Raw genomic sequence first — 17326 nt, forward strand, 5'->3', positions numbered from 1 at the left:
GTTTGGTGTTCATGTGTAATTACAAATAGTTCATATGTAACTAGGGTACCTGTAAAATAAAGGGTTACCGAAATGTTCATTCTGTGTGGAATGTGTATGCAGTTACGGTTGTATTGACAGTGCACAAGCTTTTCTGAACAAACAAACAAACTCAGTGACACAAGCAATCATTTTATTTGAAAAAAGAACAAAGTGAATTGCTATGTACAGTACATAAAAAACATGGTATCAGTCACAAATCTTTTTTTTTTTTTTTATCTTTTTCCATTTCAAGTTCATTCCAGAATGTCCTGTTACTCACACCAGCAGACCATTCCTGTACAGCATTCAAAAGACAAATAAAAAGACATTACATCATCTTCACCATCATCATCATCACTTTCATCATCACTGTTGTGGTTGTCATCGATCCTAAACCAGTAGGCATCCTCTTGGTCTCTAAACACACATACAAAAAGTGTTTTCTCTGTGCATGTGTGTGTGTGTGTGTGTGTGCCTGTTAAATTAACATTAACTTTTTTTTCTGACTAAAGATCGCCCCCTGTTGGACTAAAGTGGGAAGTGGCACGAGGGTGTAGACTTTATAAACTATGATCTATAATTGGGTTACAGCTGACCTCAACATCAAGGATCTCGGGTTAGGACATTCTTAGAATTTTGTCTCATTAATTGTTAATCTGAGATGATTTTGCTGCTCCTAAGTCTGTATTGGAGCCATTTTCTCACCTGTCCATTCATATATCGTAGATCGACAATTTGTGGGAGGAGAGAAGGAAGGGTAGAAGGAAAAAAAGTGAAAGGTCTAACATCTCTAAGATATCCTATTCTGAATGGGTGTGTCTGTCCTAGATGGGTCTCTCAGCCCTTCATTCCGATTGGTTGAAATGATTGCATAGCTCTGAGAGCGGGCTCCCGCCCTCTCAGGCCTACATACTCTACATACAGCATTGATTTCACACTGCAGTCTCGACCACTTGTTTTACACCAGAGAAATAAAACCATCAGGATCATAATTGTTCAATACACACATTCAATACATCCATCCAAGCAAAGAGCATCCTCCATAGCAGGGTCGTGCTCTACTACGCTGTCTCAGTTGTAGTCCGTTTTTGGACGTTTTCTCCATTCAGGTTTTGAAATTGAAAATAAAAAGATGAAAGACGTCACAGACATCTGTGTCTGTGTCAAATCATTCGAGATCGATCACTGATTTGATGATCCTCCTTAAATCATCTGTTTATCTCATGTTTGAGATAAGTCTCCATTTAAATTGGTGGTTTAAAGCGATATTTCACTTTGGTCAAACATCTATACTCTGTAGCATGCATCAACCATGCATTAACATCATAAGTGACTACAAATGAACCAGTAATGGCTGTCCTGGGCCCATGTAGAGATATAGCACATTTTCCTCCAGCTTCTGGACTTTGGCGGACTGCAAATTGTACACATTTATAATCTACAGGTTAGCAACTAAGTTGTCCCAAACTCAGAGTGTTAGTGTTGAATACACACATGCACGGGCACTGGATCTTACCTGCCCAAAGAATCACACCAACGTACTGTGTACGTTTCAGTAATATTGTGTGAAAAGTGAAATATTGCTTTAAGTACCTTTAAACAGAACACATCCTGGATATTTTCAACAGTGCTTCAGTGTCTCCCCCGACGCTGTTTAGCTACATTTTGTGAGCAAGTACGACAAAACGCATGAGTTAAACACAGTGTCGCTACAACAGAGCTAAGTTACTTAGCGCTCTGAATGCTTTTAACAACTCAAAAGCCCTCATATTGAAAATTGCTGCATTATTTCTGGAAAATCTTCACGGTTGATAATTTTCTTATGCATGCCTGATACATTTTTAATGGGATTCACTGGGGATTGCCTGATACATATTTCATGAGTTTGATGAACATGATTTCCTTGGAATGAGCACTGACACATTTTCATGGGTTTCCAGTCGGAAAACATCGATAATGTTTTGGTACCCTTTGATCATTAAAACCACATGAAACGTTAATGACAAACTTACAAGTACAAAAATGTAGGAATGTAAACGCACATTCACACGCACCCGCACACACACACACACACACACATACAAACAGCATCTCTATACGAGCTATGTTAGTTATTGTCATTCCTGCTACAGTGTGGGACAGCAATTGTTTTGAAACAAGAGAATCTCTGTATTTATTGTAGCAAAGCCAAACTCCAGCTCTGTTTGTCCCTCGGGGCACACCGTACCTATGTAGCTGTCTGTACCATTTGTCTTCTCTTCTCCCCCGTTTGTCATTTGAATAATTCAGCAGTAAGTGAGGAAGTCCACAGGGAGGAACAGAAGGATCTCTGAGTCCACAGTGAGTGTGACACACATAGTGAGTGAAACTTGCTCACTGCCCATGCTCTGTTAGCTGCCTCTTCATTCTCTTCCACCCCTCCAAGTGTTCACATTGGACTCTTCCACGTCATCCGCTGCGGCGCAAAAGCAAGACCATACCACTACGAGTGGCGAGTGCGGATGGGGGGGTGTTTTAGCGACGGTGGGCGGGTGCTATAGCTCGCTGTGGCGTACAGGCGGCTCGAGCTTGTGTGATAGGGCGGTGAGGACCTTGTCAAACTTCTCGTAGCGCTCTGATTGGCTGCCCTCCGAGCCCCGGCTGCCCCACAGGAGACGCATCTGGAACTCTGTTTGGAAGATTTCCAGCACTTCTGCTCGCTCCTGAAATCCTGTAGAGGAGGAAGAGCAGGAGGAAGAGGAGGAAGAGGAGGAGGAAGAGGAGGAGGAAGAGGAGGGGAGGAGGAGGAGAGGAGGAGAGGAGGAGGAAGAGGAGGAGGAAGAGGAGGAGAGGAGGAGGAAGAGGAGGAGGAAGAGGAGGAGAGGAGGAGAGGAGGAGGAAGAGGAGGAGAGGAGGAGGAAGAGGAGGAGGAGGAGAGGAGGAGGAAGAGGAGGAGAGGAGGAGGAAGAGGAGAGGAGGAGAGGAGGAGAGGAGGAGGAGAGGAGGAGAGGAGGAGGAAGAGGAGGAGGAAGAGGAGGAGGAAGAGGAGGGGAGGAGGAGGAAGAGGAGGAGAGGAGGAGAGGAGGAGGGGAGGAGGAGGAAGAGGAGGAGAGGAGGAGGAGAGGAGGAGGAAGAGGAGGGGAGGAGGAGGAGAGGAGGAGAGGAGGAGGAAGAAGAGGAAGAGGAGAGGAGTAAAAGGAACGAGTGAGTGGGAATTGGAGGGAGGAGTGAGAAAGGAGCAAAAAGGAGGACAGGAGAAGGGTTAGTTTTGTAAAAAAAAATGAAGATAAGCAAACATGGAGGTTAACAGCATGGTATCAATCAATTAAAACTAAAACTAAACTACTAAGGTGACATAGGCAAAAAAATAAAAATAAATCTTTAAGTTTTCTTGTGAGCCAGAGAAATGATAAAAGATGAAAATCTTTCTAGTTTGGTTGGTTTTAGAGTTGTTGATAAAAGGAGCGAATAAGGCTATTGGTTGAGCTCAGGCCGATCAATAGCAAGGTATGATAGAAACAGAGATGTCATGTGATAGTTATTGACAGACTGGTCAATGCAGCAGTATTGGCCTGAGACTGGGAGCCAATGAGGAAGTATTACGTGTCAATACAGTAAAGACACACACACATACACACACATACACACGCACACACACACACACACACACACACACACACACACACACACACACACACACACACACACGTCACACACACGTCACACACACACACACACACACACACACACACACACACACTAGTAGTGCAGTCTGAACACTACAGGCTGTGGTGAGAAAAGACTTCAGTTCATTCAATATTTCACTTAAAGCCGAGACACAACAAGCCAAGCCGATGGTCGGCAGTCAGCAGTGTCTGGGCCGTGGCAGCCAGCAGTGTCTGGGCCGTGGCAGTCAGCAGTGTCTGGGCCGTGGCAGTCAGCAGTGTCTGGGCCGTGGCAGTCAGCAGTGTCTGGGCCGTGGCAGTCAGCAGTGTCTGGGCCGTGGCAGTCAGCAGTGTCTGGGCCGTGGCAGCCAGCAGTGTCTGGGCCGTGGCAGTCAGCAGTGTCTGGGCCGTGGGCGAGCGTCTGTCGCCGTTGTCTTTACGGTGTGTCCTGCACCATTCGTTCTAGTCGGCGGCTTTTTCGGCCGATACGACATGTTGTCGGTGAGAGAAATGATTCTGATTGGCTGGTCAGCCGGTAGCTAAGCAGTGCAGGAGATGAGAGGGCGCGCACAAAACCTTCTTCAACTTCTTCTCATCTGATTGTTCCAATACGTGCCGTGTGGAGAGCCACTTGAGCCTGTCGCTGTATGATATCACCCATTTAGAAATGTCTCCTTAGTTATTTTCTGCCTCTGCCTCTTCCTTCCTTCTTCCACAAGCAAAAACCAAGGTAGAAGTGTTGACAACGCCAGCGCCATTTGCAATGTTTTATCAGACATATTCTCCATTAGAAGTAGCTATATTACGATGGTGAGCGAGCGGGGTGTGAAAATTGTACATGTAGGCAAACACTGCTTTGTTTCATGTATGTATGTACCAAAACAATGGTTTTTATATCCACAGCATACTGTAGGTCTCATGCAGACGCAGAACATACGTGCTAGTTGACCATCGGCTGTAGTCTTTGTGGTGTGTTGAAAGTGCAACTTTTTGGCCCAGACAGGCAACTCAGCAATCGGTTGCCGCTGGTTCTTTGACGTCAGGTTGGTGTGTCTGGGGCTTTAGGCTTAGCCCTCGTTCACACCATACGCTGAAGCCACGCCGAAGCCACGCCGAAGCCACGCCGAAGCCACGCCGAAGCCACGCCGAAGCCACGCCGAAGCCACGCCGAAGCTACGCCGAAGCCACGCCGAAGCTACGCAGTTTCATTTCGGCATCCTTGTTAACAGGTGAGACCGTTCACACCAGGCGAACGCGTGCCACGCTCAAGCCACGCTGAAGCTCCCCCGAAGCGATCGTTCAGGATTCTGTTCTATTTTCCAAGCGGGAAGCGGGAAGCTGCCACGCATGAAGTCAATGCAATTTGTGGGCGGGGTCAAGGTGCGGAAAAGAGAGTGCTTCTTGTGTGAGCGGTTTAGCGTGACACTCAGCTTCAGTGTGGCTTTAGTGTGGCTTTGGCGTATGGTGTGAACAAAGGCTTTAGACTAGTCTTAAACTAAGTTGATGCAACTGGCCCAGAATAGATGTACAAAACAGAGTAGATAGCCACAAAGAAACTGAACTAAATGGAAGTTAAGGGGTGAAATATATAAGGCAGATGCCAACTCCTTTCATCCTTCCATAAACTGCCTCTTGTCTGACTCCTCACCCTGTAGTTTGGTCTCGGCGTTGCTTCTGTAGATGGCCCCGTGGTGTGCGATGGTGCGAGCGGCCTCTAGGTGGCACATGACCACATCCACGCCCACCTCCGTGCTCTCCCAGGGCTCCAGGGCCTCGCCCAGCGCCACGCCCCGCTCCAGCAGGGACAGCACAGGGACGATGTGGGGGAAGGACGTGTTGGCCACGACGCTGCTCTCTGGAAGCACAGAGGGTGAAGAGGTGAGACATGCAGCTAAACCAGGGGTCCACAAAGTGCGGCCCGCGGGCCCGCGGGAACGGTTCTGGTGACCTGCCATGAGTCAGGTGATATGATGGTATTTGGTCCAATTCTCAATAGGTTTACTGTCTCTTTCAGAGGCCGTAGTGGTTGGTTTTGAAGCCAGAGTGAAGTTTTTGGTAGCATCTGAAACTAGAAGACCTAAGGCACCATGTCATGCTAGCTTGACATGGTGTTCTCAAAACTTTGAGAACCCCTGAGCTAAACAAACACTGCCATACACGCACACAGTTTCTTAAAAACACACATATGCAGAGACAGAGACATAAGAGACAACCCAGGTCTTGTCTTTTGTCTTTCCAAGTACAGTGTAGACACAAAATAAGTGTCCCATTTACAAAAGGAGAAAAAGGCCGGACTAGGATCTCACCTTTGCCATCGTTCATATTCTTCATGAAAGGTTTGAGCTTCTTCTCATACAGGATGGCGCCCTCTGTATGTCTCTGGCGTAATGTCACCCAGGTCTGCTCCAAACGAGAGATCTGATTTAGGGGAGGAAGGGAGAGAGACGTAAGTAACGATGAGTGGCCGCATTTTAAATACAAAAAAATAAAATAAAAAAAATAATAATAAAAAAAATAAAAATAAAAATAAACAAACAAACAAATAAATACATAAATAAGTGTGTGTGTGTGTGTGTGTGTGTGTGTGTGTATATGAAATAGTCTTTCTGTCTCCCTTACCTGTGGCAGCTCCAGCGCTCTCATCACAGCAGCGAAGCCGTACATGTTGCCCAGGTTGCTCTTCAGCTCGGCGGCTAGCTGGATGGTTTTATGGAGCAGAGCCGCCCTCTCCTCCGTGCTGCCTGTGCAGCCCAGCAGGTCCACGGCCATCATGATGGACATGCTGTAGAACCTGGGGAAAGAGAAAGTAGCCTTTAATACCTTATGCTACTTAGTGATAAGGAAGTATATGGCACAAGGCCAAAGCCTATTATAAAGCAAGGGGGAAATCCTTATGACTGTATAACAGCATGTAATGTATTATAATACACGGGGGGTCTGGTGAGATGGTGCCTGAGGAGGGATATATTATCACATTTATTCTGTCCAATCGTTTTACTGTGGATTTCAATGGAGAGTTTATTGATTGCAATTTTTTTGTAGTTGTAATGTAGGCTACTATCAGTTTAACGGTTCACAAAAATCACCGGTTGGTTTGGTTCGATACGACACAGTATAGTGTCACGTCTTGGTACATTTTAGATACAGCAAAAATGTAGAAATGCCAGAGAAATGTCCTATTGAATGTGATTCATAGGGTCTGGAATGAGGTTACCAGGCGAGGTATTGATGCTTTCACTGGATATTCTGTTGTTAGCGAACAGTTTGGACCCTAACGCTTAGTTCACACAGACAACCTACGCCTTGCCTTGCCTCAACCCACGCCTACGCCGAGCTGGGCGTGAACCTGTTACACGCTTTTGCGATCACACCGCACGCCTTTTGCACGCCGAACCTGTCCTGGAGCCGAGTCACAAGCGCCTCTCCTCTCTCCTGACTGTATTTTTTCACGTGTTGTCCAGAATTGTCATGGGTAGCCTCTAGGTAAAATAAATCTGATATATTTAATGTTCTATTGATGCTGGATATGTATAACCAGGTCTGACTATAGTCGGACATTTTAGAGAGGTGATCTTGCAAGAATATGTGCTGGCACAACAACATTGTCCATCTTGCTTCTTCGGTCGCTATTCTCTCTCATGAAGATTTGTTTGCCGACGGGGAGAAAGCCCCACGTGATAGCTACCCGTCAATCTCTCTGTCTCTCTGCTCAACATGTTGTAGTAACTCCATTTTATTTTGAAATTCAGTTGACTTTGCTATTTCCGACGGATATTGTGCGTTTTTCTTTCATGGCTTGACAGAAGAAGTCTGCCTGCGCGCGCCTTGTCGGCTTCAAAATAGAACTCGTGCCTATTCGATAAAATCGGCAAGGCACAGGCAAGGCGTGGGTGGGTACACGCAGGGTTCACGCTCAGGCGCACGGTGTACACAGCCTCGTTGACTAAAACGGACGCCTATTAAAAAGCGTGGGTAAAGGCAAGGCATAGGCAAGGCTTGGGTCGTCGGTGTGAACCCAGCCTTAGTCCATTTAGAATATGATCTGGTCAAGTTGAAAAGCAGACAGAAGGAGAGGAAAAGGGTGGAAGGGAAAGAAGAGAGGGTGAGGGCAGGAAACGAGAGGTAAGGAGGAAGAGAGGAGGAAAGGAAGGACAAGGAGGAAGAGAGGAGGAAAGGAAGGACAAGGAGGAAGAGAGGAGGAAAGGAAGGACAAGGAGGAAGAGAGGAGAGGAGACAGGAGGGATAATCAATAACTGAATTAATGGATGTGTGAGTAATGAGTAAGACGGTGAAAGCATGAGAGAGAGAGAGTGTGTGTGTGTGTGTGTGTGCGTGTGTGTGTGTGTGTGTGCACGTGCATGTGTGTGTGTGTGTGTGTGTGTGTGTGTGTGTGTGCGCGCGCATGTGTGTGTGTGTGTGTGTGTGTGTACCTCTCCAGCAAGTCAAGTCTCAGTTGATGTCCATGTGGTAGCGTCAGTAACTCCAACCCTGAAGACACTCCCATCATCCTTTGCATCTCCGCGGTTACGCCCAGTATCCTAGCAACCTGCCCAAGTGAAAAAAATAAAAAATACAATTAAAAAATATATATATATATATATAAAAAATATGTGTGTGTGTGTGTGTGTGTGTGTGTGTGTGTGTGTGTGTGTGTGTGTGTGTGTGTGTGTGTGTGTGTGTGCGTGCGTGCGTGTGTGTGTGTGTACTGTTACGTACCGTGCAGTCCACCATGGTGATGTGTTTGGCGACGGTCCTTGCGTCCACCTCAGCCAGCAGCTCTTTGACTCTCTTCAGCACAGACATCTCCAGAGGTTTATTCTCAGCCGGCAGAAGGCAGGACTCATACCTGTCCAGGTACAAGTAGATCATATTAGAGGACCACCTTACACAACAAAACCCACAATAGAGACAAATAGATTATAAAACACTTTTTACTAAACCGCTGCAACACACGAGCAAATGACAAGGACTATGGGTAAACAAAGAGGTTTTCTAAGAGAGTACAATAGAAAGATGCTTGGCTTAGCATTCCCGGCCAAACAAAATATATCCGCAAGCATACTACTAACATACTACAATAGAATACTCCAGTAAAGTACCACGAGCAAACAATATGCCTGATAATACTATATTAGCTTTAAACAAATGCTAGCAATCCAACCCTCTGTCACAGATCTATTAGACCACTTTATTGAGAACACAAACCAATAGATCAGCAAACCAAACCAAATCTGTACACTGACTCTTCCTTTAGAAACATTGTGCTCAAATATGTGTGTATATATGTGTGTATATTTGATATAGATATGTCATACATTTCTGAGGGCCGGCCCAGTACATAACTGCTGAGGCAACAGACCACCACAGCTATAGTCTCGCTGGCCAGACTCCTCTCTCTTCCGTCTGAGGAGTCTGGCGCTGCAGGTCTCCATAACTGGGATAAACCCTCCCCTGCTCTACTCTGCTCTCCCATTGGAGCGACTGTTTCAGACGCTGCCGAATGTCCGCTCCCGGCTTATTACAAGCTCTGTCATTGGCTCCGACCATGTCAATCAGAGCGGCTTCCGCTCCCTCCTCCCTGTGTGTTGCTGTAAATAGTGCCCCGCCGCCTCAGTGAAAACAACAACGCTAACTAGCTAGCAAGCTAACGGCAGAAACATACACGCTAGCTCATTGCTACACGCTGAAAACGGCAAATTGGATTGTTGGAAACTATTTTCCAAGGGCACTGCCGCTAAGCGCCGCCCATCGCAATCCCACTATGGAGACCTGCGGCGCCAGACTCCTCAGACGGAAGGGAGAGGAGGCTGGCCAGCGAGACTACCACAGCTATAACGTCCCTGGTCGTCTTGGTCCTTCTGTGAGTGCCTCTAACTAGCTGCTGCTTTAGCTCCTGCTTTAGCTGTCATTCAAAAGTTGCACCAAACCAACTCCCTCAGGTTTTGACAGGCGAGTGGAATAGCTTCATAATCTATATGTTCAACAACCTTTCAGCAGTTTCTCCTGAACACTGGAGGTTGGGGTTTTGAACACTGGAGGTTGGGGTTTTGAACACTGGAGGTTGGGGTTTTGAACACTGGAGGTTGGGGTTTTGAACACTGGAGGTTGGGGTTTTGAACACTGGAGGCAGGTTGGGGTTTTGAACACTGGAGGCTGGGGTTTTGAACACTGGAGGTTGGGGTTTTGAACACTGGAGGTTGGGGTTTTGAACACTGGAGGTTGGGATTTTGAACACTGGAGGTTGGGGTTTTGAACACTGGAGGTTGGGGTTTTGAACACTGGAGACTGGGGTTTGCTGCACAGGGAACTAGCGCTAGGAAATTCAGCCAATTACAGGAACATATTTGAAATTCAATGTAGTCTACTTTTCTGTGATTCCCGGCTTACCTGAGTCACTCACTCACTAAACTCAGTAGACTTTCTGAGTCCGTTTTCTTACAAATACTTTTTGGTGCAAGTGAGGGAGAAAGAGAGAGAGAGAGAGAGAGAGAGAGAGAGAGAGAGAGTGTGTGTGTGTGTGTGTGTGTGTGTGTGTGTGTGTGTGTGTGTGTGTGTGTGTGTGTATGTGTGTGTGTGTGTGTGTGTGATTGTGTGTGTCCAATACCTAGATGGTCTGAGCGAGGAAGCTGTCTCCACCTGTGGCGTGCTGAACACTCCTTCTCCCTCCTCCCTCGCTCCCTCCTCCCTGCCCTCCTCCACCCGCAGTCGCTCCACGTAGCTCTTCTTGGCCGGCGGTTTGGGAGGACACGGCCTGAGGTCACAGTAGCTTCCTGCTGTGTCCGAGGCGTGCGATTGGTAGATGGGGTGATGGGCGGGCGTGTCCGAGGCGTGCGATTGGTAGATGGGGTGATGGGCGGGCGAGGAGTGCGCCGAGTGGGAGGTGTGGGCGGGGTGCTCGGGAGGGTTGTTGTTGGCCGAGGGGCTGAGCTGAGGGTCGCTGGAACGACGCATGGCGGGAGAGGGCGGGACCACGGCCAGGACACGCCCACCCGACTGCGTTCTGTGCCTGGTGACTGTTGAGAGAGAGAGAGGGGGAGAGAGAGAGAGGGAGAGAGAGAGAGGGAGAGAGAGGGGAGAGAGAGGGAGAGAGAGAGAGAGAGAGGGGGGGGGGGGGGGTAAGGGACTTTGTGGACTCGCGTTTGAAGTTTGGCATTTTGACCGCCCCCATCTCTCTCTCTCTCTCTCTTTTTGTTTTAGCCAGACGCTGGCTGCTATTAGAGGGTATGCACACACCCACTGGAACACGCCCCCTCAATCGGGAACGAGTGTCAAAATGAGTGTCAAGTTCCTCCCTGAGCAGCAGGTGTCAGTTATCTAGGCTGATTACTGCATTCAAGCTCAGTCTTGCTGTGACTCAGTGGGCGTGACCCCACAGTGACTTCTGCCTCTGTGACATCACATGCATACCCTCTATTGGTCCGTGATCGGCGAGCTGCGCGATCACTGGACAAGCGACCCGTCAATCACGCCCAAAAGCATATGTGTCTGTTTCATTCTCTTCTGCCACCGTCAGCCTGACGGCATTCATATGCTATGTGGCCGGGCTACCTGCAGGGGGCCCGAGCAGACAGGGCTGCATTTTTGAATTAGGTCATTAGGGCCAACTAGTGTCCTCTAGAGGGAGAGTGGCGTCAGCGGAGGACCAAAATGCGTGACTCATTAGCCAATGAACAGCCAGGAATGGGTCTCGCGCTACTTTTGCATGCTAAAATAAAGCTGATAATGTACAATTTGAATCAAGGGGTGAAAAACCCTTTCAGAGTACAATACAAACTGTCTATTTAGCTGCAACTCGACAGTGCTGCTTAATCCAGGACCTTACTTCCTGGAACTCTTGAGAGTAAAAAACTGGTCCATTGGAGTGAATGGAGATGTCGCGACTCTTCTATCTACACGGCTCTGGGGCCAACTAAATGGGCAAAAATAGCTAATTAGTGACCAAAATTCAGTTCAGATTCAGTGAGTGTGTGCGTGCGCGTGTGTGTGCATGTGCGTGCGTGTGTGCGTGTGTGTGTGTGTGTGTGTGTGTGTGCATGTGCGTGCATGTGTGCGTGTGTGTGTGATACTCACTCGCACTATATGCAGGAGACAGAGGGCTTTCCCCTACAGGCGACAGGGGGCAGCGGTACTCCTGGATCTGGTCCAGGCTCATGGCACAGTTCCGCATTGCATCTTTGTGGTGGTGGATGGTGGACGGGCTGCAAGCAGAACATCATCAGCAGGTTAATGACTGGTGCCTCTGTCAAGGTCGTGAAGAGAGGAACCACACGGGGGCGCTGTGGGGTCAGGGTGTCACATGACAGAAAAGGGAGTGGCTAAGAATGTAAAAGCTGATTGACTATTACATAATTGGGAGGGAGGCACTTTGGTTTGTTTGTGCCCTGAAAGACATTTTCCCTCCATATAGTGATATAGACACATCTCTTTACCGGTGTTATTGGGCTTAAAAGCAGGAGCAGTCAAATGTAGTAAATGTGAATTATTTGGAGGATTTACTGCCACGAGAGCTAAATCAATACTAAACTAATGTCTAAGATACACATGCATCATGTATCAATATTAAACTAATGTCTAAGATACACATGCATCATGTATCAATATTAAACTAATGTCTAAGATACACATGCATCATGTATCAATATTAAACTAATGTCTAAGATACACAGGTAGGTATCATTTTAGACAGTGACAGATGGTGAATTCTTCCAACAGTTATGGCCATAATGTTCCATCTTTAAAGATCTTTGGTCTCTCTGGTCTTTAAAACCTTCTGGCTTTTGTCCATTATGTCAATGTCCATCAAATCAATATTGTCTGTTGCTTTAAAAGTTTATGCCTCTCATCTCTTTTAGCTTGATGGTTCTGTGAGAAATGTGTTTACTACATTGTTGTCTGCTCCTCCTTTGTGGATGATTGAGTTGTGAGCAGGAGGGGAGGAGGGAGTGAGCGAGTGACACATGGTATGCAGGTGTAATAACTAATGTGTCTGTGAAGTGAGGAGGCCACTAGGGGGAGTGCTAATGATGTCTGTGAAGTGAGGAAGACACAGAATTCAGGTAAAAGGTACTGGTGGGTCAGTGCTCAAAAACAACACTAGTGTCACACACACACACACACACACACACACAGACACAGACACACAGACACACACCCAGACACACCCACACACCCACACACACACACCCACACACACACACACACACACACACACACACACACACACACACACACACACACACACACACACACACACACACACACACACACACACACACACAACCTGCAGTTGGGCACAAGTTCCGGCTCTGGTTCTGGTGCCACCGGTGTTTCAACTGGACTGGGGCTGTCTGGGTCACTGATCATCATACATATAACAGAAAGCAGCGATGAAATAATAATAAGAGTAAGAACAAAAATAAATAATGACAAATATGATGAAGACTGGAAAAGTTATGATTTTATGATAGGCTGCTCAATTTCTGGACAGCACTGAATCTCGGCTAGGGCTGGGTATGGTTACTGATTTCCTGATTCGATATGATGCCAATATACAAGGTCCCGATTCGATTCGATTTCCGATTCGATACGGTTCGATATCGATATTGCAGTTACAATACCAATTTTGCTTGGATATGAAAGAGATTCTCAAAGAACCAATGCGGTAAATTGTACAAGGAACCCTCTAACCTGGTGTATTATTAAACATATTAATGTTTACAGATCTTTACGAGATCTCGTTGCGCTAAGAACCAAATCACGTGAGTTTAACGGGGTTAAAGGTTCAAGTATCCATGGGAAAAGACATTATGTTAAAAGATCAATATTAGGATTTATGAATCAATATCAGTTCCTTCAAATTAATATCGATTCGATATACAGATTTCGTTTTAACCCAGCCCCTAATCTCTGCCACTCTGAAAACACACACACACACCAAATCCAGTATAGCGCCCTCCTCTGTCACCTGTGAGGCATCATCTTCTCAGTGGTCAGCCCGTCGGTCATAGTGACGCTCCTCCTCTTGATGTGCGCCCCCCTCTGGCTGGAGGGCGAGTAGGCGGAGCCTTGCTTGCTGTTGGCCAGGGCGAAGGTGGCCTCCAGGTAGCGCAGGGGCAGCGTCCGGCTGACGGGACAGTAGACGTGGACCCCGCTGGGCTGGGTGACCGGCCGGCGCTGGCCCACGTAGAACCGCACCAGCTCCTGGACCGAGTCGAAACTGTCCGACTCCAGCACATACTGCACCTGCACGGGAGGAGAGAAAACAGTCGAATAGAATAGAAAGCATGTCATTATAATGAGAAAAACGGAGAAAAATCCTCCTGCAGAAAGTCCGCCCCCCATCAGCTCCAAGTCATTAAGGCTCGTTAAGGCTCTCCATGCAATTACTTCAAAAATAAAAAATAAACAATAACAGCACCGCCCTCGGAGCAGATTCTGCCTCTCCAGCAGAACTTCCGCAGCTCCGTTGTGACGTAAAACGCATCACTACGGAGCTCTTTGCCAGAGGAGGAAATGGGAGATCTCCATGAGGAAAACACAGAGAGAAGGTAAACACTGCCCATGTGCTTATATTACCCAGATTATTAATGATACAAAGTGGGTTGATTACCGGTGAAGCCATCCTTTAACATTGAGTGGAAGCAAAGACGATAGGATTTCAAGCAACACACCCCAACTTCAACTCACTTCCTGTCATTTTGTCACGTGGGTTTTGCTCATGGTTTTCCACGGACACGCCCACTTAGGAGACTTTCAGCAGGTCTGAGTCTATTGGAGTCAATGGGAGGAGTGTGAACGTGATCTCAGATTATGACAGATTCTTTCATAGTCGTCATCAAATTAAATATTCGGCCCATTTTCCAAAGACACATATCTTCTGAACATACTGACATGAAAATGGCATTTTTCAGACAGACAGATAAGGAGAAAATTTAAATAGTTCAAGACCTGTCTCTGTCTCAGCAACACACTCTCGCGAGATTTGGCAACAGGAACTCACGTTGGCTTGGGAGCGATTAGCTAAAGCTACATGTGAAGTTCCTTGATGTAGTAGCTAAATCTGTGTTTGGATTTATTTTTTTATTTTTTTATCAAATATCTTAGTTACAACTATATTGAGTTAACAAGGGGCAGCTTTGTGTTTATATGTGGAGTTTGGGAACTCACAATCTGTATTTCTAATTAGCTTGCTAGGTCATCAGCACTAACCCCGCGTCACCAGGCACAGTCCTCTCACAACACCTCAGGGGAGAGAGGTGACCACGTGACCATTTAGGAGACTTGCTCGTACCATTTGTTAGGATTGGCGGAGCCTGCGGTGACGCATCTCTATAATGGACTATCTCTGGTGGAAGTACGTCAGCCATGTTTGTGAAGATGGTCTATTACTCTTCTAGACAGGAGCCCAAGGGACCCAATTTATTCAGAGGGTTGAGGAGTGACCTACACACCGGTGGTGCTGCTCCATGTTCAGAGGGTTGAGGAGTGACCTACACACCGGTGGTGCTGCTCCGCCTCCATGTGCTGTTTTGGTTCTTTTGGTGCAGAATAAAACTATTGGGCGAGAAACATAATTCTCCAGTGTCCTTCCTGGCTTCCTGCCAAACTGAATTTATTATAAAATAATATAAAAGGATTCAAAACAAGGCTTCACAATATCAAAGGTTCACGGAGTAAGAAAATATGAGAGCATAATCGTGTAAAAGGCATTACGTAAAAGCAAGTCAATAAAAAAATGGAAGGACAGCCAGTTTTGACTGTGTTTTGTGGACTGCAGGACCTTGAAGACAGATAGTGTGTGTTGAATACACACCTTGGTCTCATTGGACTTGACCAGGACCTTGCTGATCTTGAAGTGCACCGCCTCGTGGTCCCATCGACAGGTCAGGACGTAGTCCCCGATACTGGTCAGAGAGTCACACACCAGGAAGTCTCCATTACGCAACACCAGGGTCTCTGCCACCTACAGGCGGAAAAGAGAAGTGTATACAGTATATACAATATTTCTATCCATTCAGTCGTCGAGCATCGGAAGAACACGCTTCGACGTGCTTCATTCAGAAACTCCATATTGCTGAATTAACTGATTGAAGGAGCTCCAGGACAGTTTCATAACAGATCCAACTGTCTTTGCCAAAAACCAGAGAGCAGAATGTGTCCTGTTCCTGACGCCTGTGTACAGTTTCAATTCACGTCAGTTTGCAAAGACGCAGAAGATGCCTGAGACTGAATGACTTATTTATTTAGTTCAGAACCGATGGCGCTCTCATAAAAATGAAGCTCATTTAAAACGTTATCGACCAAATAAACACTTTCACAAAATCAATCTCTCGTTCACGGTTTATGGAACAGCTTCAAGCTATATAACTTGCTGATATATAAAAAAAAGAGTTGTGTCTGGTTTCTGTAGCCTTGTGACAAGAGTTCACAAATATTGATATAGCAGTCATGTAGTAAAGGAGTAACATCATTTCAATATTAATTTTTAAATGACCTGCAAAGAGACTAGACTCGAAAGCTAAAAGGAACAGCTCACCCTAAAATCCAAAATACATATTTTCCCTCTCACCTGTAGTGCTATTTATCCATCTATATCGTTTTGTGTTAGTTGCCTGAGTTTTGGAGATATCAGCCGCAGAGTTTCTGCCTTCTCTCCAATACAATGGAACTGGATGGCACTCGGCTTGTGGTGCTCAAAGTGCCAAAGAAATACATTTGATAAACTCAACAGCAATGTCTCTCATGACCCGGTTACTCAAGATAATCCACAGACCTTGTTATGAGCAGTTTCATGGAGGAACTATTTTCTTTTGATCAAACTACAGCTGCTAGCTAGTTCCTACATGAGACTGCAAAAGAAAATAGTTCCTACATGAAACTGCTCACAACAAAGTCCGTGGATTATCTTGAGTAACCGGGTCATGATTTCTGGAAAGAGACATTGCTGTTGAGTTTATCAAATGTATTTTTTTGTGCTTTGAACACCACAAGCCGAGTGCCATCCAGTTCCATTGTATTCAAGAGAAGGCAGACGGCCGATATCTCCAAAACTCAAGCAACTATCCCAAAACGATATAGATGGATAAATAGCACTACAGGTGAGAGGAGAAATATGGATTTTGGATTTTAGGGTGAGCTGTCCCTTTAAGGTGTAAAGCCTTGCATTACTGATCACAGTCATGGAAAAACATGAAATAACTGATGCTGTGTAGCAGATGGTAAACAGTTTTCTGATGTGTCATTTGACCAGCAGGGGGCAGTATATACAAAGATCAAAGAGACATGTTTGGGAGAAAGACCCCCTTGCTTCTGCAGTTTCTAAATTGAAATGTAGCTCTATTGTCCTAAAGCTCCTCTTTGTGTTTTTGTATTTATTATCTGGTCCTCCACTTCAGATTTCTATGTACCAAGTTAAATACTGAGTGACGGTTCGCAACAAATAAACTATCAAAATGAAAAATGTTGCCTCATGGCTCCAAACAAAATGTTATTCGATGCAATAAATATCGTTACATTGGAGCGATGAGTGCATTGCTCATTTTGATTGATTCTGCTTCCACTTCTCCCTTTTCAACAATTAAATGGTAAACAAACTATAATATATACATCTATAGTATACACAAATACACAAATATATACAAAATCTATACACAAATACTTAA

The 17326-nt window shown here is 46.1% G+C and overlaps 1 protein-coding gene across 2 annotated transcripts in view; it reads right to left on the reverse strand.

Annotated features, from left to right (window-relative positions):
• Window positions 1-233: 233 nt before the first annotated feature.
• The window catches only part of sh2d3ca (SH2 domain containing 3Ca), a 48875-nt gene continuing 31782 nt past the window's right edge, over window positions 234-17326 (reverse strand). The window contains exons 6-16 of one of the 2 annotated variants that reach the window (XM_083657833.1): window positions 15478-15627; window positions 13630-13907; window positions 12946-13020; window positions 11736-11863; window positions 10270-10678; window positions 8382-8511; window positions 8096-8211; window positions 6285-6456; window positions 5972-6083; window positions 5314-5520; window positions 234-2731 (exon numbers count right to left, since the gene is read on the reverse strand). In XM_083657833.1, coding sequence (XP_083513959.1) covers window positions 2556-2731; window positions 5314-5520; window positions 5972-6083; window positions 6285-6456; window positions 8096-8211; window positions 8382-8511; window positions 10270-10678; window positions 11736-11863; window positions 12946-13020; window positions 13630-13907; window positions 15478-15627 — 1953 coding nt within the window. In that variant the 3' untranslated portion in view covers window positions 234-2555. The remainder of the gene's footprint in view (window positions 2732-5313; window positions 5521-5971; window positions 6084-6284; window positions 6457-8095; window positions 8212-8381; window positions 8512-10269; window positions 10679-11735; window positions 11864-12945; window positions 13021-13629; window positions 13908-15477; window positions 15628-17326) is intronic. The other variant, XM_083657834.1, reaches the window with a different exon arrangement.

Source organism: Poromitra crassiceps, assembly GCF_964638095.1.
Source record: "Poromitra crassiceps genome assembly, chromosome: 21".
Lineage (NCBI taxonomy): Eukaryota > Metazoa > Chordata > Actinopteri > Beryciformes > Melamphaidae > Poromitra > Poromitra crassiceps.